Source organism: Mobula hypostoma, chromosome 19 (genome assembly GCF_963921235.1).
Source record: "Mobula hypostoma chromosome 19, sMobHyp1.1, whole genome shotgun sequence".
Lineage (NCBI taxonomy): Eukaryota > Metazoa > Chordata > Chondrichthyes > Myliobatiformes > Myliobatidae > Mobula > Mobula hypostoma.
Genome location: NC_086115.1, coordinates 32550377 through 32575127, shown reverse-complemented (window position 1 = coordinate 32575127; position 24751 = coordinate 32550377). Strand labels below are relative to the sequence as shown.

General features: G+C 40.9%; 1 protein-coding gene across 1 annotated transcript in view; it reads right to left on the bottom strand.

The window, feature by feature from the left end:
* The window catches only part of papss2b (3'-phosphoadenosine 5'-phosphosulfate synthase 2b), an 87577-nt gene that overhangs the window by 22032 nt on the left and 40794 nt on the right, over positions 1–24751 (bottom strand). Inside the window, exons 3-7 of the mRNA XM_063071620.1 lie at positions 17537–17772; positions 15908–16046; positions 14188–14306; positions 9682–9795; positions 5133–5244 (exon numbers count right to left, since the gene is read on the bottom strand). Coding sequence (XP_062927690.1) covers positions 5133–5244; positions 9682–9795; positions 14188–14306; positions 15908–16046; positions 17537–17772 — 720 coding nt within the window. The remainder of the gene's footprint in view (positions 1–5132; positions 5245–9681; positions 9796–14187; positions 14307–15907; positions 16047–17536; positions 17773–24751) is intronic.

The window sequence follows — 24751 nt, the reverse complement described above, 5'->3', positions numbered from 1 at the left end:
TAAACCAGCTTTTGTTTGGAAATTCTGGAGTTGCTTTTACAAAGGGAATTATCAGCAGTCATAGAGGTAAATGCCTATACTATCTTGCAAAATAATGTTATATTCCATCATCATTATCAGGGATAATTATGTTATATTCCAAAAGCATTATCAGGGATGCATCTCACCCTAACCATGGACTTTTTACTCTCCTCCCATCTGGTAGGCGCTACAGGAGCCTCCGCTCCAGCACCAGCAGGCACAGGAAGAGCTTCTTCCCTGAGGCTGTGACACTGCTGAATCTCTCATCATAGCGCTAAGCAGTATTGCATCCGTATTGTACTGTCTCAGTACTCTTATATTTGTGTGCTGTAACACTTTTTTTATTCGCAGTTATTTTATAAATAACAGTATTCTTTGCATTTCTGGTCAGATGCTAAATGCATTTCATTGGCTTTGTATCTGTACTCGGCACAATGACAATAAAATCGAATCTAATCTAATCTAATGTTCTAGGTTGGATCTGACAGCTCTCTGTAAGAGTCTAGATGGACTATCTGCCATTAGAGCTCCCAGTGTATGTTCCTGACCTTCCCAACTTTCTTCTCTATCATCCAAGGCAATGTTTTTTCTCAATTACATTTTTAATCATCTGCTTTTTTTAAAAAAACCCTCAATCTGTAAACTGCCCCTTCTATGCTCCAGTTCAAAAATTCCTTCCATACATACTGTTTGTATTGCTGTTGGATAAATGGGTATTAAGTACCTTCTGTACCTAATAAAGTAGCCACTGAATGAATATTCATGGTCATCTGCTGCTATAGCCTGTCCTCTTCAATGTTCAATGTGTTGTGTGTTCAGAGATGCTCCTCTGCACACCACTGTTGTAACAGGTGGTTATTTAAGTTACTGTCACCTTTCTGTCAACTTGAACCAGTCTGCCTATTGACCTCTGACCTCTCTCATTAACAAGGCATTTTTACCCACAGAACTAATACTGTATTCACTGGATGCTTTATGTTTTCCGCAACATTCTCTGTGAACTCCAGAGGCTGTTGAGCATGAAAATTCCAGGTAATCAGCAGTTCTTGAGATACTCAAACCACCCTGTCTGTTGCCAACAATCATTACACAGTCAAAGTCACATTTCTTCCCCATTCTAATGTTTGGTCTGAACAACAACTGAACCTCTTGATCATGTCTACATGCTTTCATGCATTGAGTTGCTGCCACATGAATGGATGATTAGATATTTGTATTAACATGCATGTGTACCTCTGAATGTATAGTGGCCACTGATTGTATATGCCAGTGTTTTATATTTGCACAAAGTTTTATTTGACTGAGCTATTTGTTATCATTATGGGAATGCCAATGAACTTCTCTACTCAGAGGATGCGAAGTTTGATTCTAAGAACAGTAGCTACAGCTAAATAGCACTGGGTATTTAGAGGGAAAATAGATTAATGTACAGGGTGAGAAAGGAATAAGTGGTTTCACTGTTAAAGTTTGATGGGGCAGAGTGCAGGTAGTTTGTGTGTAGTGTAAATATCAGCAGGGACTTGCTGGGCATAATGGATTGTCGTTCCTACTGGCTACAGTGAATAAAAACTGAGTGAGTTCTATGATGGGAGGTGATCTACTCTTATCACTAATGACCCATGTGGTGAAGATGAGGACAACCTTTCTTGGGTACCATCCTAGGTTTCTCAGACCACATTAATATCTATCTACAGGCTTCTCTGTGCTTTCTCTTAGAAGTCATATGGAGTCTTGAATCAATGCAGTGGTTGTGCAGGTTGTCACTCCCACTGAAATATGAATCTAAATAGATCTTGGTTTCCAAAGCCGCACCACCCACATGAAACCATCATGGGATGCATAGATGAGGCAAGAAAATTGAAATCAATGATTAAAATTATCCTAAAATTGGATTTGAAAAGCTCAAGCTTGAAGGAGTGGCTGAAAGAGAATCAGTACTTAGGGATTTTTAGACAAGGAAGCTCTACAATGGTACAACTAGTAGAAATGCTCTCTCACAGTTCCAGTGACCTGGGTTCAATAAACCTCACCTCAGGTGTTTGCTGTGTGAAGTCTGCATGTCTTCCTTTGACTGTGCAGGTCTGGCATATCCAAAGAGTTTTTCCTCCCCAAAGGGATGCAAGTTGATAGGTTAAATGAGCACCTTAAATTGCCCCTGGCATACAGGTGAATGGCAGAGCCTGGGGAGAGCTGATAGGAATGTGTGGAAAACAAAATGGGGCTAATGTACGATAAGTGTAACTGTAATGGTCTGCACAGATTCAATGGGCTGAAAAGCCTGTTTCTGTGCTGGATCATTTGATAATCCGGTAAAATGGTGATGCACTCGGACACAGCAGCTTCTATGGAGTCAAGAAAAGGTATTATGGCCTTCGTAAATGTACTTGTTACAATCTCAAGACCCGGCTGGACATTCGTAGCCGTGCAGGAGAGGTGTCGGAGTCGGTGCCAGCGGTGGTGTGGTGCTGTGTCCATGCTGGCATTGGAAGACAACCTGTATTGTGTTCAACTGCAGACTGCTGCAATATTCATGGTCTCAGGGACTTGGACTAATTTTTTTTTGTTGCTGTGTGACTGCATTTTACTGCTATCTTACATGTGCTGTATGTGCCTTGTGCTGTGTATGACTGTTGGTAATGTGTTTAGCACCTTGGCCCGGAAGTAATGCCAGTTCATTTGGTTGTATTCGTGTGTGGTTGAATGGCAATTAAACTTGAACTTAAAACTTAATTTATAGTATAGAGGGAACCCATCCAGCCATTAATATCCTTGACTGTAGCAGCAATTCAGTTTAATGGCTGTAATCTAAACCTATTTCTTTTACTTTCTTTGTATCCTTTTACAGTTTTATTTTCATATACTCATCTTTGTTTCTAGCTATCTATATCTTTTCTTTATACCTTCTAGCTATCCTCCTCCTCCTCCCCCACCTTTTTATTCTGTTGTCTTCCCCCTTCCTTTCCAGTCCTGATGAAGGGTCATGGTCCGAAACATCGATTGGTTATTCATTTTTGTAGCTGCTGCCTGACCTGCTGAATTTCTCCAGCATTGCGTAAGTTGCTCATCTTTGTCTGCATGTTCTCACAGTTGCATAGAATAATCCGTGTTAAAACAGTCCTTTCAACATCCTGCTTCAGTTTGTTTTTAACCATAATTCTGTTTGCTCATTAACTACTGTAGTTTCCCCTCAATGGTTCTCATAGTTTTTCTTGACATGGGTGTGCCCATATCTAGAGGCAATTGTTCTGTGACTTGTCTGATGCTAAGATTACTGAGTTCACATATTAAAAAAAAATCTTTTTTTTCAGCAAAAGTTGTGTGGGAAGACAGTAGTCTGAATTGGGTTGTGAGACTTCCTTGTCTTATTTCACACTCTGAACTCAGCCAGCCAACTGGAAGCCATTTTCTCTCGGAGTAGAAGCTGCAACCACAGCCCAATTGGAAGCTGCTTCTCTTGCTTTCTACTACTACCCAGACCACATAACTTCCTCACCCTCATTAGGTGACACTTTGCTAGTGTGGTCATTGGCTCTTGTCCCAGACCTTCGCCAAAGAATGAATGAGTGATTAGACACTTAGTATGTGACCTCTACAGAGAACAAGTCATCACCCTGACACAGTGGTGTCAAGAAAACAACCTCTCCCTCAATGTCGCAAAAACAAAGGAGCTGGTTGTTGACTATGGGAGGAATGGAGACAGGCTAACCCCTATTGACATCAATGGATCTGGGGTTGAGAGAGTGACAGCTTTAAGTTCCTTGGCATACACGTCACCAAGGATCTCACCGGCTGTGTGGTGAAAAAAGCACAACAACACCTCTTTCACCTCAGACGGTTGAAGAAGTTTGGTATGGGTCCCCAAAGCCTAAGGACTTTCTACAGGGGCACAATTGAGAGCACCCTGACTGGCTGCATCACTGCCTGGTACAGGAGCTGTACTTCCCTCAATCGCAGGACTCTGCAGAGAGTGGTGCGGACAGCCCAGCGCATCGGTAGATGTGAACTTCCCACTATTCAGGACATTCACAGAGACAGGTGTGTAAAAAGGGCCCGAAGGATCATTGGGGACCTGAGTCACCCCAACCACAAATTGTTCCAGCTGCTACCATCCAGGAAATGGTACCACAGCATAAAAGCCAGGACCAACAGGCTCCGGGACAGCTTCTTCCACCAGGCCATCAGACCGATTATTCACACTGATACAATTGTATTTGTATGTTATATTGACTGTCCTGTTGTACGTACTATTTATTATAACTTACTATAAATTGCACATTGCACATTTAGACAGAGACGTAACGTAAAGATTTTTACTCCTCATATATGTGAAGGATGTAAATAATAAAGTCAATTCAATTCAGCTGCTGTTATAATTATATATTCTACAGTTCTTTTTGGATTTTATTTCATACTTTTGACTTTAAAGTATCTATTTTTCCACTCCCTTTTAGCTATCTTTCCATTCTGTTTGGCATCAGCCATGGTTGTGCGTGGCCCTTGCGCAAGAAGGTTGGAGAAAGATCAAGGCACTTATGAGCAGCAAAGGAAAAATTCAGGCTTACACTGCAGCAGAGTATAGGTTGTGTTTTCCTCTTGAATTATGCTACTTTGAATAACAGAAAGGTGCCAGTACTTACTCTTCATAAATATCTCTACGTCAGATTAACTGGTCATCTTCTCATTGCTCTGTATGGGATCATGCTAAGTGGAAATTGTTTGCTGCATTTACTAGATGGTGTTGCTAACTATACTTCAAAAGTACATTAATAGCAGTAATGGGATAACACCGTCCTACTTGCAAAATCTAAAAAAAAGTGATGACATACCAATGTCTCATCTTCTTTTGTTTTTGATCATTATTCCAGCTATGAAAATGGCAAAAGAAGACAGGGCAACCTTTAAACAGTATGGAGCGGAAGAATGACACACTTGCTCTTGGCAACAGAATGGAGTGAACTTATCCTGGTACCTGGTATCTAAAGGCATGAGATCAACTATAAGTGGTGATGCAATGCACATCTCGACTATAAAGAGTGGTCTCTACGATTGTAATGTTAAGGACTACTGGCATCACTGATAATGCTCAGGAATCTGTGGTCAGTGATTCTTACCATCCAGCAGCATCCCAAAGTGCAGAACTTGCAGGTATTCCTTTTCCCTCATGAAGCCTGAGAGGGGGGTTCCCCAACCTTCAGATAAAACTTGCACCCACTGCAGATCCAGCTACAAGAGAACAAATCCCTAAGTAAATCCAATGTGCTTCCTCCTTATTAATGTGGTGATTCCTTCAGCAGACAGAACTCTGTCAAAAGTCTATTCAATGATAGCAAAATCCTGAATTTGAGTGTAAAATAACTCTCAACACCAGTCTAGAAGAGTGTGACCCAAACAACACTGAAGAAGTTTAACATTACCCAGGCCAGTGCAAACCATTAGATCAACACCCCATGCATTGCTGCAGACATTCAGCATTGCAGGTAGAATGCATGTATTAGATGCAACACAACTATCTACAGCTTTACATTGAATTCAAGAACAAAGTACAAAAGTAGAGCTTTAAACCGAAATAAAGGCTATTAAATAAGAGTGAAATGCTGATAGCAGATTGTGAAATTAGACTAAAAGGTATAAATACAGCAAATATCTAGAAAATTATTTCATATTTTTCAATAAATATACATTGTGAAATATAAGTCCTTGAAGAATATTATGGTTAAGGATATTAAATAAAATAAAGCTTGTATGTTCTTTAAGAAAAAAAGTAAAATTTAAAGACCAGAAAGAGATACCAGATATGCTATATTGACTATCCTGTTGTACATAATATTTATTATAAATTACTATAATTGCACATTGCACATTTAGACAGAGACGTCATGTAAAGATTTTTACTCCTCATGTATATGAAAGATGTAAGTAATAAAGTCAATCCAATCCAATTCAATTCAGATATGCACAAAGAGTGAGGAAAATGGAAATAATTCAGCAAGAAATGTGAAAACAAATTGGGAATAATTCTTGTCAAATGATCTCTTTCTTTGTTATAAGAAGCTATAGGAAATATAAGAAATGCTAATATGTAAGAAAGAAGTGAGCAGCATAGGGCTCCTACAGACCGACTATAAGAAGATTTGTTGCAACTTAAGGGCTTTGGCAAGACCATAACTAGAGTTTTGTGTACATTCTAATCCTCTGCGCACTAGACCCAGGAGATCAAATCAGGAGTTTCCCAGAGTAGTGTTCTTCAATGCACTTTCCTCAACCATCATAAAACGATTTGAGGTATTTGCTGATGACTGGTCAATGTTCCATTCCATTCACACGCCCTCAGATAATGAAACAGCCCTGAGTGCATCCAGCGAAACCCAGGTAAAGTGGTAGGTACCTTGTGTGCCGCTCAAGTGCAAGGTAATGGCTATCTCCAATGAGAGAATCAGACCGACAGCTGTCAAGACATTTAATAGCCTTACCTTTGTTGAGTCCCCATTATCAACCTTTTGTTGAACCACCACTGATCAGAAACATAACTGGACCAGCTACATAAATATCATAGCTACAAGTCCAGGTTTGAATCTGGTTGAACTGTGGTAACACATTTCTCAAAGATCTGCCATCATCTACAAGGTTTAAGTCAGGTGTAATGCAGAGTCATGCAGGCAGAAGGGATTATGGTAATTAGGCATTATTAACTTGTTTCATTTGACACAACATCATTATCTAAATGGCCTGTTTTTTTTCTGTGTTCTGTGTTATTGCCTTCCAATTTTTTTTTTACAAACAGAGACTTCAAAGACACTTTTCAAGATTTCGCCCTCAGCAGGATGGTTGTAACACTATACTCTGCCTAAATCCAGAGCAAATGTTTTTCATCTATACATTATCTCATTTAAACCCACTAGGTTGTAAATTATAATACATAAGAAAGCCTTTTTTTGCTATTGTGGAGTGTCAAAGGAAGTCTTTAAGGTGCCATAAGAAGGGAATGGGAAATCAAGTGCTATCTTGGATCTGGTCCTGTGCAATGAGACAGTTAAAATTAGCGATTTTGTAGTTAGGGATCTGCTTGAAAAGAGTGATCACAGTATGATTGACTTTCTCATACAAATAGAGGGTGCAATAGTTCAATCTAAAACCAGTATATTATCACTAAACAAGGGAGTCTACAACGGGACGATGGAGGAGTTGAGTAGTGTAGATTGGGAACACAGGCTATATGGTGTGATGATTGAGAAACACTTCCAAAGAGGTTTTTTACAGTGCTCAATAAAAGTATATTCCAGTTAAAAGCAAAGACAGTGAGGGTGGGGAAGCCAGCCATGGATAACTAAGGAAATACAGGAAGGCATCAAACTAAAAGCTCAAGTATGAAAAGTCACTAAGAGGAGCGGGAAACTGGAAGATTGGGAAAACCTTAAAAAGCAACAAATGACCACTAAGCTTGCAATAAAGAAAGGGAAGGTAGATTATGAAAACAAACTAGCACAACATATAAAAATGGATAGTAAAAGTTTTTATAACAAAGTTGGGGGTGATGTATTGGCATGGATAGAGGATTGGCTGACTAATAGAAAGCAGAAAGATGGGATACATGGGTCTTTCTCTGGTTGGCAATCAGTGGAGAGTGGTGTGCTGCAGGGGTCGGTGCTGGGCCTGCAACTTTTCATGATATACATTAACGATCTGGAAGAGGGGACCAAGTGTAGTGTATCTAAGTTTGTTGATGACACTAAATTGAGTGGAAACACAAATTATGCAGAGGATACGGAGAGTTTGCAGAGAGATTTAGATAGGTTAAGTGAGTGGGCAAGGGTCTGGCAGATGGAGTACAATGTTCATAAATGCGAGATCATGCACTTTGGAAGGAGAAATGGAAGATCAGATTGTTATTTAAATGGTAAAAAATTGCAGCAAGCCACTGTGCAGAGGGTCTTGGTATGAATCACAAAAGGTTGGTCTGCAGGTGCAGCAGGCTATCAAGAAGGCAAATGGAATGTTGGCCTTCATTGCTAGAGGGATTGAATTTAAGAGCAGAGAAGTTATGCTGCAACTATACAGGGTACTGGTGAGGCCGCACCTGGAGTACTGTGTGCAGTTCTGGCCTCCTTACTTGAGGAAGGATATACTGGCTTTGGAGGTGGTGCAGAGGAGGTTCACCAGGGTGATTCCAGAGATGAGGGGATAGACTGTGAGGAGAGATTGAGTTCCCTGGGACTGTACTCGCTGGAATTCAGAAGGATTAGAGATCTTACAGAAACATATAGAATTATAAAAGGGATATATAAGATAGAGGCAGGAAAGTTGTTTCCACTGTTAGGTGAGACTAGAACCAGGGGACATTGCCTCAAGATTCGTAGGAGTAGATTTAGGATGGAGATGAGGAGGAACTGCTTTTCCCAGAGAGTGGTGAATCCATGGAATTCTCTGCCCAGTGAAGCAATGGAGGCTACCTCGGTAAATATATTTAAGACCAGGTTGGATAGATTTTTGCATTGTTGGGGAATTAAGGGTTATGGTGAAAAGGCAGGCAGGTGGAGTTGAGTCCACGGCCAGATCAGCCATGATCTTATTGAATGGTGCAGCAGGCTCGACAGGTCAGGTGGCCTATTCCTGCTCCTATTTCTTATGTTCTTATGATGGGGTTGGAGCAGGGGGATGGAAAGGCAGTGGGAGAACCTTGGAGTTGGGGTGAAGATTACAGGTAAGGAGACATTTTGAGCTCAGCAAACCAGATGTGATGGGAGTCAATCCTTGAGCATTGGAGATGCCGATCATGATGTCCGTTAGGTAGGGAGATGATTGCAGGCAGTTGGTAGTTAGTTGTCTAACAGGTGGGTCTTTGGTCAGTCAGGAAGATACCAACTCAGGGAGGTATGGTAGGGGTATAAACAGAATTGAAGGCCGATGATGTGAAGAAATGTGCTTGTAGTACACAAAATCACACTTAGAAAAGTGTTACCACATACCAGTCAAACTTTGTACAGCCATTACCGTTGACCATGTGACAGCAATCACCAATAGTAGTGATTTCAAGCCTCAGAATGCTTCAATCCGGCACACTGCCACATGTTTGAAGCAAACCATTCCTGAGGGGAAGCAACTGGCTGAGGGGAGTCTGGATTCATCATTCTTCTGTGCCTCAGCTTATCTAGTTGCTCCGCTACGTGCAACTGGAGCAACATGGGCAAACTTGAAAGTCAAAGTTATTGTCATATGCACAAGTGCATTTGTGCGCGGGGGCAATGAAAGACCTACAGCAGCATCACAGGCATGTAGCATCAAATACACAACATTCACATAAAAGCATAAAGTAAACATCAATTACACAAGAAAGAACACAAATAGAGCAAAAAAATACCCAAGTCCATTGCAGGCAAAGTGGTTACAATCTTACTGTATCAAAGCGGCAATTAGGGTTGTGCAGGTTGGTTCAAGAACCCAATGGTTGAAGGGAAGTAGCTGTTCCTGAACCTAGTGGTAAGGGACTTCAGGCTTCTGTACCTCTTGCCTGATGGTAATTGTGAGAAGATGGCATGGCCCAGATGGTAGGGATCTTTGGTGATGGAAGTTGCCTTTTTGAGGCAGATACTGTATGGTGGGGAGGGATGTGTCACTGAGCCTCAGTGAAGTAAAATATTTTAGGAGCAGGATGACAAGTATTACCTGTGTTATCTGTAGTGCAGGCAGAACCTGGGCTGCTTGGCGAGCCAAGTCCAGCTTGTTTTCCAAAACAAAGAGTTCCTTCACTTCTTCATTTGCGGCAGGAGGAACAATGCCCTTTAGAGAAACGATAAACATATCTGTCACACAGTCTGCTGGCCCACCTCCCAAAAAGTCAGAATGCTTCTCATTAATGTGCCTTACAAGCTGGATTTTGTATATGTGTCCATGGAGAGTGAGACCACTTAATGATTGTCATTAAGCTGCTTACTCTTTTATAATAAAATACCATCCCACAGGCCACAATCAATATTATTAGTGTGGTATCTGCTGCACCAGGACTTTCTTAAAGAGAAAGCTGCAAGACCCACATCAGAGCCACAGAATTTGCTGTCCCTTCACGCACCTCACTCCCCTACCGAATACCTATTTAGTTTATGTGAATCTGCTGTTGTAAACTTACTCTCTAAAACAATCCCAGCCTTAAACAGCAAAGCCCCAAGTGTTGACAGGGATTTACATGATATAATGCTGTCAAATGAGGGCCCCAAAGAAGTTGGACGAAATACGTGAGAGCTAGCTACTGTATACGATGCATCAGGTTTCGTTTGCTGTCCAATGCACCAAACTGTGGCTAGTTCTGAATGTACAATACTAGCACATTCAGAATCTATTAAGAATCAATGAAACGATCAAAAAATTTTTAAAAACACAGAACAATTAAAAACAAAAAAACATTTATCCAAACCCATTAATTCAAAAGATTGTACATTCATGATTATGATTTCTTCTTCTTAATTGAAATGAATGGAAATGCTCTATCTGTATGTGTCACTATTCTGTCAACGAACCTCCCCCATGTTGGAGAAAAGGAACAGAGGGACTTGGGAGTCCTTGTGCAGGATTCCCTAAAAGTCTAACTTGCGGGCTGATTCATTAGTAAGGAAGGCAAATGCAATGCTAGCATCTATTTCGAGAGAACTAGAATATAAAATGAAGGATGTAATGCTAAGGCTTTATAAGGCATTAGTCAGACTGCACTTGGAATATGATGAACAGCTTTGGGCCCTCTATCTAAGAAAGGATGTGCCAATATCAGAGGGGTTCCAGAGAAGGTCCACGAGAATGATCCTGGGAATGAAAGGGTTAATGCATGAGGAATGGATGGAGCTTTAGACCTGTACTTGCTGGCGTTTAGGAGAATTGGTGTGGGGTGGGGGCCGCTGTTTCAGTGAAACCTGTTGAATATTGAAAGGCCTGGACAGGGAGAAGAGGGAAGGATGTTTCCTACAGTGGGTGAGCTTAGGGCCAAAGTGAACAGCTCCAGAATAGAGTGACGTCCATTTAGAACAGATATGTGGAGGAATTTCTCTAGCCAACGGGTGGTGAATCTATGGAATTCATTGCCACAGATGGATGTGAAGCAATTGAGTATACTTAAAGAGGAGATTGATAGGTTCTTGATTAGTAAGGGTATCAAAGGTTATGAGGAGAGGCAGGAGAAAGGGGGTTGAGAGGGAAAATAGATCAACCACGATAGAATGATGGAGCAGATTCAGTGAGCGGAATTGTCTAATTCTGCTTCTATGTCTCCCAGTGTCATTGTCGGAGAATTGCACACGTCTCTGCTCTGAAGCTGGGCTTCATGTTCCCATCGTTGTCGGAGAATTGCACGTGCCTCTGCTCTGACGCTGGGCTTCATGTTCCCATCATTGTCGGAGAATCGCACGTGTCTCTGCTCTGAGGGTAGGCTTCATGTTCCCATGGGAATCTTGAACTTGACGGTGCTTAAGCAGAAACACAACGGCAGATTGGCTACTAACTGTTCACCTTTTCCAGCAAGAAACAGTCTGGTAACTCAACTGAAACAGCAGCTGGAAGTGCTGCGTGGTTGTGTTGGAAGAACTCGTTATGGATTCTTGTGTTCTGTATTCTCATGTGGACACAGCAAGTCATCATGTTTGTATAAGGTACATCTGAACAAATGTGATGTTGGGCTTCTAAGCCTTCTCCTTCGCATTACCCTAGAATTATGTAGGGTGGCTTCGTTTCCTGAACAAGAACTGAAGTGGAAACTTTGACTATTGATAGTTAAGACTGCTCACATATTTGTTTATTGCACCACTTCATAATGGTCCAAGACACAATGACTCAGGTTCACAAGCTCACTTCTCAATTGTTCTAAATGGATGAGTGGATGACCAGAGATATGGAAAGAAAAAGCAGATGTTACATATGTCTGAGAATATCAATGGTCATAAGCACTGGCATATACAGTCAGTGTGTGAGTGCACGCACATTTGCAAACACTGATAGAAGGGGTCAACTACGAGTTAGCAGGCGTTAGTTGTAAATTTCTGTTCCTGGGTGTATAATCCCAACTACCAGAACAAAGTCAGGAATTCAGATGCTTGCCCTATAACTGTCTAATTTATATCAAATTGAGGCAAAAAATTCGAAGCTTAGTCATACTTGACGTCTTGTTCTATCCACATTCTCTAAGGGCCTGTTTTGTCATTTTGTATATTCCTTCTCCCTTCGCTCTAGTTATATAGGAAAGTATTTAGAAACATCGGACCAAGAGGTATATCCCCTTTAATGGTTTCCTTCTCAGTATATTTGTAAAATGTCACTTCCAAGCTTCTTTTCTCTTATTACTTTCTGTAACTTTCTGACTCTTCCCAAACCTTTCCCAGTTCCCAAGAATGCCACATATTTTATATTATTCTAAGTCTTTTATTTTAACTTAATACTGCCAAATATATCATTCACCAACCACAGGGAACTTAAAGTCTTCAGCCAAAATAAATCCTGCTCCTTGAAACTTTTTCATCTTTTTTTTTTTTCTTTTTTTTTTTACTGCCCCCCTCCCCCCTTCATCTTTATCATCCTTCTTGTTTGTACAGCTCTTGTTGCCCTTTAGGAAACTTTTGCTCACATCACATTGAAGGAACTCACTTAAGAAACTCTTCGATAGACCCATGGATGACGGGCACCACAGTTGCGTAATTGGTCAGCACGTTGCCAGAGTGCTCTGGAGTTCAGAGTTCAATTCTGGCCCTGGTCTGTAAGGACTCTCTGTATATCCTCCCCATGGAAAGTGTGGGCGTCTGATTTCCTCCCACAGTTCAAAGACGCCCCGGGTAGGTTAATTGTTATTGTAAATTGTCCTGTGAATAAGTTAGGGTGGATCGGGTTTGTTGGGGGTTGCTGAGGCGGTGTGGTGTAAAGTGCTGGAAGGGCCTATTCCACACTATATCATTAAATAAATAAACAGGGAAATGGGGGAAGGGTTAGATTGATCTTAAAATAAGTAGAAAGCTCAGTACAACATTGTGGGCCGAAGGGCCTGTAACGTGCTATAATGTTCTATGTTCTAATTGTAAGGCCCTCAGCATATCATGAGGAGGTGTTAAGTTGCTGTCCAAGTGGAAGAAACTTTCCCCTTCTCATTCTATTTACATTTCACATTGAATTATTGTGTGTGTCCAGTCTTCACTTGAGATTTTTAGATGCTGTGTTCCGTCTTACACACAAGGAAGTGAAGCTGCTCATTCTTTGGGGTAACAGTGCAGTTTAATTTAAATGGACATGAAGAAATGGATGGTTGTGTTGAATTATTTGCAAACAGTTCCAGAGGAAGAGTGGGTATTGTTCTATATCTCCTGAATCTCGAAATGGCAAAGCATCTTATCCTTCATTTCTTGATGAAAGGTGCAAAGAATATGAAAGGTATTTTGGATTTTAATGTTGATACGTGGAAGGAATTTAAGGAAGTAGCTTTTTAGAAAACAGTCCCCATCCTTGCCAAACATAATACCCATTACAAAACAGCTCAAGGTTGAAAGTAAATGTACCATCAAAGTACTTACTGTATATGTCACCATATATAACCCTGAGATTCATTTTCTTACAAGAATTTACAGAAAAAGAAAATACAATAGAACCTGATGAAAAAACTACACATAAACAAAGATTGATAAAAACCAGTGTGGAAAAGAAGACAAATTATGCAAACAAAAATAACACTGGAAGATTTTAAAAAATTATTTTTGAGATTAGCTAAATTCTAAAATATCCATAATCCATTCTCAGACAAGGAATCAAGACAAAACAGATTTTTTCGTTGTGACTTTCTTTGCTTTTCAATCAAAGGAAATATATGGAGATTTCTTTGCTGGGGCACTGGGGAAACAATACCTGAGCTGTAAAGTGAAGCTTTATGCATGTACTGTAGGCCAGAATGGTATCCCACACTGGCTTTGACCAGAGAAGACGGATTCTCATGGACATTAACTTTTGAAAGTAGCTTAAAATTTTAAATACAGTTTCGCCTTTCCCATGTGATAACGAGTGTCAATGGAACAGAGAATTCTGTGGCCTTGCTTGTTGGCTAGGAAACCCTCGGCAACAGTCTCCGGTTGGTTTGTTTGTAGAAATATTAAGGTGTCACTTTTGTCGCAGGAACCCAGTTATAACTTCCAATGACACAGGGACTTTTCCACTTACCCTCTCTTCCAAGAGCTCCACCAGCTGTTGGATGCATTCATTCACAGATGTGAGGTTTGTTTTCAGCACCAACTCAGAACTTTCAGGCTTCTCATACTCTGAATCAATTCCAGTAAATCCTGAGCAAAGAGACAGCATGAACAGAATAAAGCTGTGGAGCTAAAACCACAATGCAAAAGATTGCTTTACCAATCTTCAGGTTTTTACATGTGTTGGATTGAAGTGTAGTATTGTTATCTTCCTTATAGTTTAACATTCCTCCTCTTGCTTGAATTCCTATATAATCACCCACATACATATCATTGTTCAGTGAACTTTCCAGTAATTTCAGTATAGTTGGTTCTATACTTTTCTAGAAATTTCTTAGTTTTCAGTAGCAGGTGTCACACTGCATGAATCTGGCTATTATATAGGCTAATTGTTGTCACTGGAATTTCTGTTACCTCTAGTCTGGTAAGAGTATAAAGCATGACTACGCTTTACTCTGTCTTTTGTTTTGTTCTCTCTCTGCTTCTTCGTGTTCTGCTTTGCTCTTGTTACATTTAATAAAATAATTGTAGGCAACAAGTTTGATGCCTCAGTCTTGACTTCCAAAGAACTTTTGGATCACGAAAAATCAGGTTCCAATATATGCCTTAAGGAGAAGCCTAACACAGAACATTCAAAATATAAAAAGGTGTTGCAGAGTAGGTGCCTCCAACTGATTATGGACTTCAGAAAGGGTAAGATGAGGGAACACACACCAGTCCTCATAAAGGGATCAGAAGTGGAAAGAGTGAGCAATCTCAAGTTCCTGGGTTTCAAGATCTCTGAGGATCTATCCTGGACCCAACATATCGATACAGCTACAATGAAGGCATGACAGCAGCTATAGTTCATTAGAAGTTTGAGGAGATTTTGTATGCCGCCAAAGAAAATCAAAAATTTCTACAGATGTACTATGGAGAGTGTTCTAACTGGCTGCTTCATTGTCTGGTATGGGGGTGGGGTACTGCACAAGATCGAAATAAGTTGTAAACTTAGTCAGCTCCATCATGGGTACTAGCCTCTGTAGTATCTGGGACATCTTCAAGGAGCAATGCCTCAAAAGGGTGGCGTCAATCATTAAGAACACCCATCACGCAGGTCATGCCTTGTTTTCATTACTACCATCAGGAAGGAGGTACAGAAGCATGAAGGCATCCACTCAACGATTTGGGGACAGCTGGTTGAGGGACCAGGTGAGATCGTCTGTTACGTGCACTCAGAGAAACCTAGTGCTCCTAACTCTCCACAGAGGAGCCATGTGTGTGCAGTGCAGACTGAACCATCCTGAAGCCCACAACCATCTCTTTGGTCTTGTCCACGCTGAGACTCAGGATGTTGTGCTTGCAGCATTCTACCAGCCACTCTGCCTCCTCTCTGTACGCCATATCATCGTCGTTATTTATGAAAGCAAGCACTGTTATGTCACCAGTGCAGTCAGGGGTCAGCAGCGAGCTGAGCACGCAGTCCCGGGGAGTGACAGTGCTCAGTGTGCAAAATGAAGACTGCCTCACCACAGAAGATGAAGCTGCAAGTATTCTCAGTGGAGAAGCACACAAACAGCTGGCCACCGATGATTCTAAATTAGTAATTTGCTGCGCCAAAGATCTCATAATACAAGGGGAAATTTATCTGGTTAATCTGGTTATCTTGTATTAGCACAGGAGCATTTCCTATTAGTGTGAAATATTTATACCTTTTATCTCTCCAGCTCTGGCCCTCTTGTAAAGACCTTTCACATCACGACTTTCACAAATGGCTAAAGGAGCATCAACAAAGATTTCAAAAAATGGAAGGTTGGAGCTCTCATGAATCTTTCTTGCATTTTCACGATCCTGAAACATATTAAATTAATACTATTAGTCTATGATCTGGCTTTCAGAGGCGACCGATACATTAATTCCTTGCTTTCTTTCTGCCAGGCTGCCTTAAGATGCTATTACGTTCTAGTCAGCACACTGGCATTTATTCAGCTGTCTAATACATAAGGTTTTATTAATCCTATTCAGAATCATCAATGAATAGTCTAAATGACCTTTTGATTAAATATGCTATTGTTAATAAATTCAACCCTAATCCAATTATTTTTATTATAATAACTGTGTACTTTTGACATCTCAATTTTTTACCAGAACATTAATGTGACACTTGTAAGGGTTTTAATAATGAAGTTATATATTTGTGTTAGTATCAAAATAATAAAAAAACTATCTGAAATTAAATACATAACTGAAAAATTATTTCTTCCTGTTTAATAACTCCCCATTGAGGGAACCCAGATTTCTCCATGGTCTAGATCAGGGGTTCCCAACTTTTCTTATGCCATGGACCCCTACCATTACCCGAGGGGTTGGTGGACCCCAGGCTGGGAACCCCTGATGCAGACAGAAGCCATGTGGCCCTTCAGGCTTATGCTGACTCTCAGTGTGCTCTCATTAACCTTATTCCCTCCACTTATTTTTTCTTTCTTACCTCAATTCTTCCCTGCCTCTCTTTTCATTGGGGGCAATTTATTGTAGTTAATTATCTTTCAAACAAAGAACATCTTTAGGATGTGGGAAGGATCTGGGAGAATTCCACTTAGCCATGGGGAGAACATGCAAACTCTGCACAGAGAGAACCAGAGGTCAGGATCAAACCCAAATGCCCTGATCTGTGAGGCAGTAGACCCAGTCATGAAAAACAGAAGGTACACATACAATCACACCAATCAAGCCTCTTTCATCGTCATTTATTATAAATGAGACTTAAAATGTAAATAAAAAAATGATGATCCTGGCATTATTTAAGGAAATTTGATCTTTTGTAATATTAGAACTTGCTTCTGCAAAGTTGTGAAAAATGAAGTTAAATGGTATCGCTATTTGACATAAAAAAAACAGAATTTTTCTTTTTCAGTTCACAACATACATTTCCAAACCCATCACCTAAAACTGTGGTCTCTAGTACCATTGTGCCCTTTTTCTGTTTTGTTCTATCTTCTGGTCACAATGAAGGTATCTTCTGTGATTCTGTGATGGGACACCCAATTCTGCAGGCAACAGTATCAATATCCCACTTTTCACTGATTCCCCAAAAATGTATTTATTGAGATATCCATTCCCTCTGGAGAACCTGCCCTATAATCACAATGATTCCAAGACTCTTGAGATTGAGTTTTGTTCCAGTCAATGGTTAACGGTCTTGTGCTGAATTGTTATGTTGTCTTGAAACAATGACAGCTAGCAGCCTTGCTTTAATAACTGTCTGTTCATTTATCGACACACTAGAGATTAAAATTAATTTACATAAAGGAACACAGCAGTGACAAACAGCTTATTATTACCTTGGTAAATGGAGAGATGAAACTAGTGATACAGACAAGACCAGCATCTGCAAACAGTTTGGCCACCTCAGCGATACGCCGGATATTCTCCTCACGGTCCTCGGAAGTAAAACTAAGGTTTTTGTTTAGTCCTTGCCTAATGTTATCTCCATCCAGAGAGTAACAAGGAATGCCATGGGTAACCAAGTATTCTTCCAGTGCAAACCCAATGGTGGTCTTTCCAGCTCCCGACAGACCTAAAGAGAGAAAAAACTGACATTGATCCAGTGCAGATGGGCTTCTTAAAATTCCCAAGCCTTTTAAGAGATGTCAGCAGTAAACAACTTCACATTAACACATTTGAATTCCAAGGCTTCTTAATTAATGACTTTGCTTTATTAATTGCTCTGCAGAATAACACTACAGGGAAGCAGAAAGAGATTATAATAGAGAATGAAAGAGAATAAACATCAAAAGAGAAAAAAGTTTGGTGACAGGACTATTTGTTGTTGGAAGTTGGCATGATGAAGGATGCCAGAAGGATGGGGTCTTCTTGATGGAAAGCGCCCAGTCAGAACGAAATGGCAACAATATCTCAAGCTTCATTATTCTTAGCACTGGTGCTGCCCAAGGCCGTGTGCTCAGCTGACTGCTGACCCTGTACTGTACTGTCAGATCCAGCTCAACCCACATCACCAACTTCGCTGATGATACAACAGTGTTTGGTTGGCCTCATCGGCAACAATGATGAATCGGCAGACAGAGAGGAAGCTTGTCAAATGGTGTGAGACCAACAACCTGAGTCTCAACATGGACAAGACAAAAGAGATGATTGTGGACTTCAGGAAGAGGTAGGCTGATCACTGTCCACTGCACACCAATGGCTCTACTCTGGAGAGAATAGCAAGCACAAAACTCCTTGGTGTGCTCATAATGGATGATGTAACCTGGATCCAGAACACCTTCTCATTAGTCAAGAAGGAACAGCAGCATCTATACTTTCTGAGGGACTGGAGCACATAAGGCTCCCCACCCCTATTATCACAACTTTCTACAGGAGCACCTTTGAGGGTGTCCTGTCTGGTTACATCATTGTGTGATAAGGAAGCTGCAAGGCATTGGACCACAATACCCTACAGAGGATAGTAAAAACCACTGAGAGGATCACTGGGGTTTCCCTTGTCCCTATTTGTGACACTTACCAGAAGTGCTGTATACGAAGGTCTTAGTTGTATACCATCGAGGTCTTGACACTAGTTTAGCAAGCTGTTTACTTTTTACCTGTGCTGTGCACTGCATATGCATTTTGAATTATATTTTATTAACTTATTTGTGGTAATATTTTGTTTTAAGTGCCGTGTGTGATATACGGTGCCTATAAAAGTATAAAGTATCGGCAGGATACTATCTCCCGGAAGTTTTCATGTTTTATTATTTTACAAGTTTGAATCATAATGGATTTAATTTGACTTTGTTTGACACTGATCAACAGGGAAAAAAAAACCTCTTTTGTGCCAAAGTGAAAACAGATCTCTACAAAGTGATCTAAATTAATTACAAATATAAAACATAGAATAATTGATTGCATAAGTATTCACCTCCTTCAAGTCAGTATTTAGTAGATGCACCTTTGGCAGCAATTACAGCCTTGAGTCTGTGTGGATCGGTCTCTATCTGCTTTGCATATCTGGACACTGCAATTTTTCCCCATTCTTCTTTACAAAACTGCTCAAACACGGTCAGATTGCATGGGGATCGTGAGTGAACAGTTCTTTTCAAGGCCAGCCACAAATTCTCAATTGGATTGAGGTCTGGACTCTGGTTTGGCCACTCCAGGACATTAACTTTGTTGTTTTTAAGCCATTCCTGCGTAGCTTTGGCTTTATGTTTGGGGTCTTTGTCTCGCTGGAAAACAACTCTTCTCCCAAATCACAGTTCTCTTGCAGACTGTATCAGATTTTCCTCCAGGATTTCGCTGTATTTTGCTGCATTCATTTTACCCTCTACCTTTACAAGCCTTCCAGGGCCTGCTGCAGTGAAGCATCCCCACAGCATGATGCAGCTATCACCATGCTCCATGGTAGGAATGGTGTGTTTTTGATGATGTGCGGTGTTTAGCTTATGCCAAACACAGCGTTTAGTCTGATGGCCAAAAAGCTCAATTTTGGTTTCATCAGACCATAGAATCTTCTTCCAGCTGACTTCAGAGTCTCCCACATGCCTTCTGGCAAACTCTAGCTGAGATTTCATGTGAGTTTTTTTTTCAATGGTGCCTTTCCCTTTGCCACTCTCCCATAAAGCTGTGACTGGTGAAGCACCCAGGCAAGTTGTTGTATGAGCATTCTCTCCCATCTCTGGCACTTGAGCTTGTAACTCCTCCAGAGTTGTCATAGGTCTCTTGGTGGCTTCCCTCACTAGTCCCCTTCTTGCACAGTCTTCCAGTTTTTGAAGATGGCCTGCTCCAGGGTGATCTACAGCTGCAGCATATTCGTTTTACTTCTTGATGATTGGCTTAACTGTACTCCAAGCGATAATCAGTGACTTGGAAATTTTCTTGTAACCATCTTCTCACTCGTGCTTTTCAATAAACTTTCTCGTGGAGTTGCTTGGAGTGTGCTGTTGTCTTCATGGTGTAGCTTTTGCCAGGGTACTAACTCACCAGCAGTCGGACCTTCCAGAAACAGGTGTATTTTTACCACAATCAATTGAAACACTTAAACTGTACACCAGTCATCGCCATTTAACTAATCATGTGACTTCGAAAACCAATCCGCTGCACCAGTGATCATTTGGTCTGTCCTATTAAAGGGGATGAATACTTCTGCAATCAATTATTTTGTGTTTTATATCTGTAATTAACTTAGATCATTTTGTAGATATTTATTTTCACATTGACACGAAAGAGTCTTTTTCTGTTGATTAGAGTCAAAAGAGTCAAATTAAAATCCACTGTGATTCAATGTTGTAAAACAAGAAAACATGAAAACATCCAAGGGAGGGTGAATACTTTTTATAGGCACTGTATATGTAGCTAGGGGGCCTAAGACTCGTGCACAGTACCGTATTTGTCAACGTGGAGCGGAGAGCAAGTCTGTAAATCTGGCGGATGCAAAAGATGTTGGGAATGGAATGGGTGGAGTGCTGCGGGATGAGAGTGGGACAGTTGGCAGAGAAGGTGTGCCAGGAGTATGGTTGGCTTAGGTGGAAACATATCTAGCCCTGATACACCAGGCAAGGTCATTTAATTCCAAACAATTGTTTTATTGAGCATTCCAGAATTTTTCTGGTCCCTGTTTTCCAACTATTATTCACTCTTCCCACTCGTAGTCCTCAATGGGGATCCACATCAGAATCAGATTTATTGTCATTCACGTTTGTCATAAAATTAGTTTTTCTGCAGCAGTAACACAGTGCAATACATAAAATTACTACAGTACTGTGCAAAAGTCTGAGTCACCATAGCTATATATACGTGCCTAAGACTTTTACACAGTATGTACCTGTACCCTTCAGTCTCTCTATCCCAGAACATTCTCCAGGGCTCTACCAATTACTGAGTAAGTCGTGTCCTGATGGAACTTATCAAAATGCAACACCTTGTATTTGTCCGAGTTAAATTCCATCTATCATCCCTTGGCCCACTTCCCTAGCTCAGCTGGATCCTGTTGAAAGCTGAGATAACCTTCTTCACTGTCAACCATGCCACTAATTTTCATGTCTTCACAAATTTACTTACATTATCATCAAAATCATTAACAATTATGAGAAATGAGAGAAGACATAATGGTGATCCCTGTGGCATGCCCGCTGTAACAGCACTCCAATCTGAATAACAATGATCCACTATCAATCTCTGATACTTTTAAGCATGCCAATTTTGTATCCAGTTGACTAGATCACCCTGAATACCATATAATTTGACCACCTAGACAAGCCAACCATGCAGGACATTGTCAAAGGTCTTGCTAAGGTCCATGTAAACAATGCCTATTTTCCTGCCACTGTCAATTCTCTTTGCACCTTTTCCAAAAACTCAATCAGATTGTGAGACACTGCACCACCATGAACTATTCACACTGACTTGATGACATACGCGAGAATTTCACTTTTTTTTCAATAATCTCCTACTTCCCATGCACAGACCTGCCAGCATTCCCTTATAAATCTTGGTCTTTTCGAATGCTGGCAGATCCTGTCTCTCAGAATCCCCTCCAATGATGAAAAGCTCACTGGCCTGTAGTTCCCTGGCTTGTCCTTGCAACCCTCTTTAAATAATTGCACAACTTTGACTATCCTTCAGACTTCCATTAGTTCACCCGTGGTCAAAGATAATGCAAAATCTCTGCCGTGACGCTGACAGTTTCTTCCCTATTTCCCACAAAGTCTTCGGTGCACCTAATCAAGTTCTGGGGATTTATCGACCTTAATATGCCTGAAGACCTCATACTCCTCCTGGGTTGTAATCTGAATATGTTCCAATACATCGCTATTCAATTCTCTTAATTCCTTAGTTTCCACAACCCACTCCATCATAAATACAAAGGAGAAAAATGCTGCCCTATTTGCTGTTTCCAGCATTTTCTGGTTTTATCTCACATTTCCAGTGTCCACAGATTTATTTTGATTCCCAGAAGCAGTACATTCTTTCCAAGCACAACTCTGCAAAAAGAGGTTGGGGTATGGAACTGATTGCCTGGCCAGTCAGATTAGTGGAGGGTTCTTGAATGGGTGTGTAGAAATATGATGTACATTTATGAAGCTTGTGCATATGTGCAGTATGGTTAGAAAGCTGAATCACTTGGCTTCTAGCTGGCCTTTGTGTCCCTGTGCTTTTTAATATTGCCTGCAGGCTTGAGTTTGAAGTGCATGTTCATGGCAAACTGGCAAAAATGATACAAGATCAATTAAACACCACAGCAATAAGAGATTATTGGGAATAAAGTGAAATGCTTGTGCATGTCACCAAGTCAGCGTGAATGGTTCGTGAGTGAGTGGAAACTCACAACAGCTTCCTTTAGCTTTGACATATGCAAGGATTGGGTTCGGTCCATAACAAATATGACATTGACAGCAGGAAAGGTAACTGCAAATAAAAAGGCTTAAAAGAAATTGCAACTCTCTTGATACTAGCCCTCAAACAGAAACTGCATATTGTAAGAGGAGGAAGAATATGATGGCTGCCAGACTCAAGCTGGTTCCATTGGAAACCTTGATGCAAAGCACTGTGGGTGTGAGCCTTGCAGTTCCTACATAGATGCAGGCATGTCTTTCTTTACTGCAAGTAACACAGGAAATCAATGCTGATGATCAGAACGTGCTAGGTTTGGTATGTAAGAACATGTTTATCGGACTCAAACGGATTCTGAACTATGTACTTCAATAGCAATTTTTTTTAACTGCATGGAAAGCAAAGGACGTTTTGTTTAGAGAAGAGGTTACAGGATCATTTTAATCCTAACCCTTCAGAACTTGTGGAGATCGACAGATCTAATCATCAGCAGGTTGAAGGATGTCTTGGCAAATGAGATTTTGGCACATTAGACCACATACCATAGAATTTCTTTCACTGGTATGTTCAGTGAATGAATGTAGTCGATGTGAATTCCTGATTTAGTCTAAGGTGCAGCCTATAGTCAGATGCTGATAGCAAGAACCAGAGTTCAAATGCAGATTGCATCGTTCTGTTAAGAACATTAAGAATGGTGTGAACTGCTCTTTGCCATAGGTCTGTCAAATAAAACAGCAAAGAGCTTAATTTATCTCAGCAAGCAAATTTACAGCCTGAAGCACCTTCAATTACTCCAAAAGACTGAGGTTTGGTAAAATACTGAAAGGCTTTTATTCGCTGTACAATACGACCTCCGCAGTGAGTGTCTGCCCCCGGACTGAGGGGGAGGGGCAAGGCGAACACCTTTATACAGGATTCTGTGGGAGGAGCCACAGGGGCAGTCAGCAGAGGGGTGTGTCCAGACAGGCAACCGAGTTACTATATATATACATGGTTTACCACACAGCCAAAGTAATTCTGTAGTGTGATCTCTTCACAAAGGGCAAGTTTTGGCAATATAACAAGCCTATGCAGTACTGAAGCCAGGATGAACAATGAGAATTAGGTTTAACTAATGGCAGCAGCAGAAAGCATTATCAGTTGCAAGTAAAATTATTGTTTAATTATCAATACATCTACAGATTCAAATATTCAAAGTGCATTTATTATCAACATATACAATATACATATTGTATATATACATATACAATAATACAATTATTTATATCATAAATAATACAATCTCGAGATTTGTTTGCTTAATAGGCACTGGCGAAGCAAAGGACCCAAAAGAATGCAATAAGAAAATAAGACCAACTCCACAGTGCCCGCAGAGAAACAGGAAAAAAAAACAGGAACAATAACTCAGCAGCAGATTACTCAGCTGTGGGCATGTCTACTTATTTTGCTATGGTGTGGTCAGAAAAGAATGGAGAGCGACGTGAAATCATATTCATGTGGACAGCAACAGACGCAAAATGCCGGCGGAACTCAGCAGGCTAGTCAGCATCTATGGAAAAGAGTAAACAGTCGACATTTCAGGGTGAGACCCTTCAGCAGGGCATATTCATGTGGCGTCCATTGACTCTGGGCTAGATACAGTGTCACAATGGGGGGGGGGGGCGTTGGGAGCAAGGATGGACCCAAATGCAAGACACATCTTGTGAGGTTAACTTAATTGAGTTTATTGCTCAATCCAAGGAGAGCAAAACAGAAGCAGGAATAGCGAACTGGACAAGGACTCAGGCCTAGGACTAGGCTGGGACTAAGGGTCTGGGCTAGGACTCAGAATCACAGACCGCCAGGGCCAGGACTTGACACTTGGAGCCGCCAGGGTCAGGACTTGGTACTTGGAGCCGCCCTTGTTCCCAACACCTCCCATTGTGACAGAACGCTCTCGCCTGAACGGCTGAAAGCTGGAGACTATAAACTGCCGGTTCAGCCGAGAGTAAATTGCCTCCAATCACCAAGACCGAGGGACATGGGAAAACAGGAAACCAAAGGGAAACAGGGAGTCAACGGTGCGGATCGTAACATAAACAAAGTAAATTTAAAGGAACCCCGATCCGGACCATGACATACAGTGCTTAGAGCATCACAACGGACACCAATTAAATCACTGATGCTTGTTTCTACTAATTAATCAGCAATGACTGGCTCAGAAAATTGAAGCTATATTGGAAAGGAGT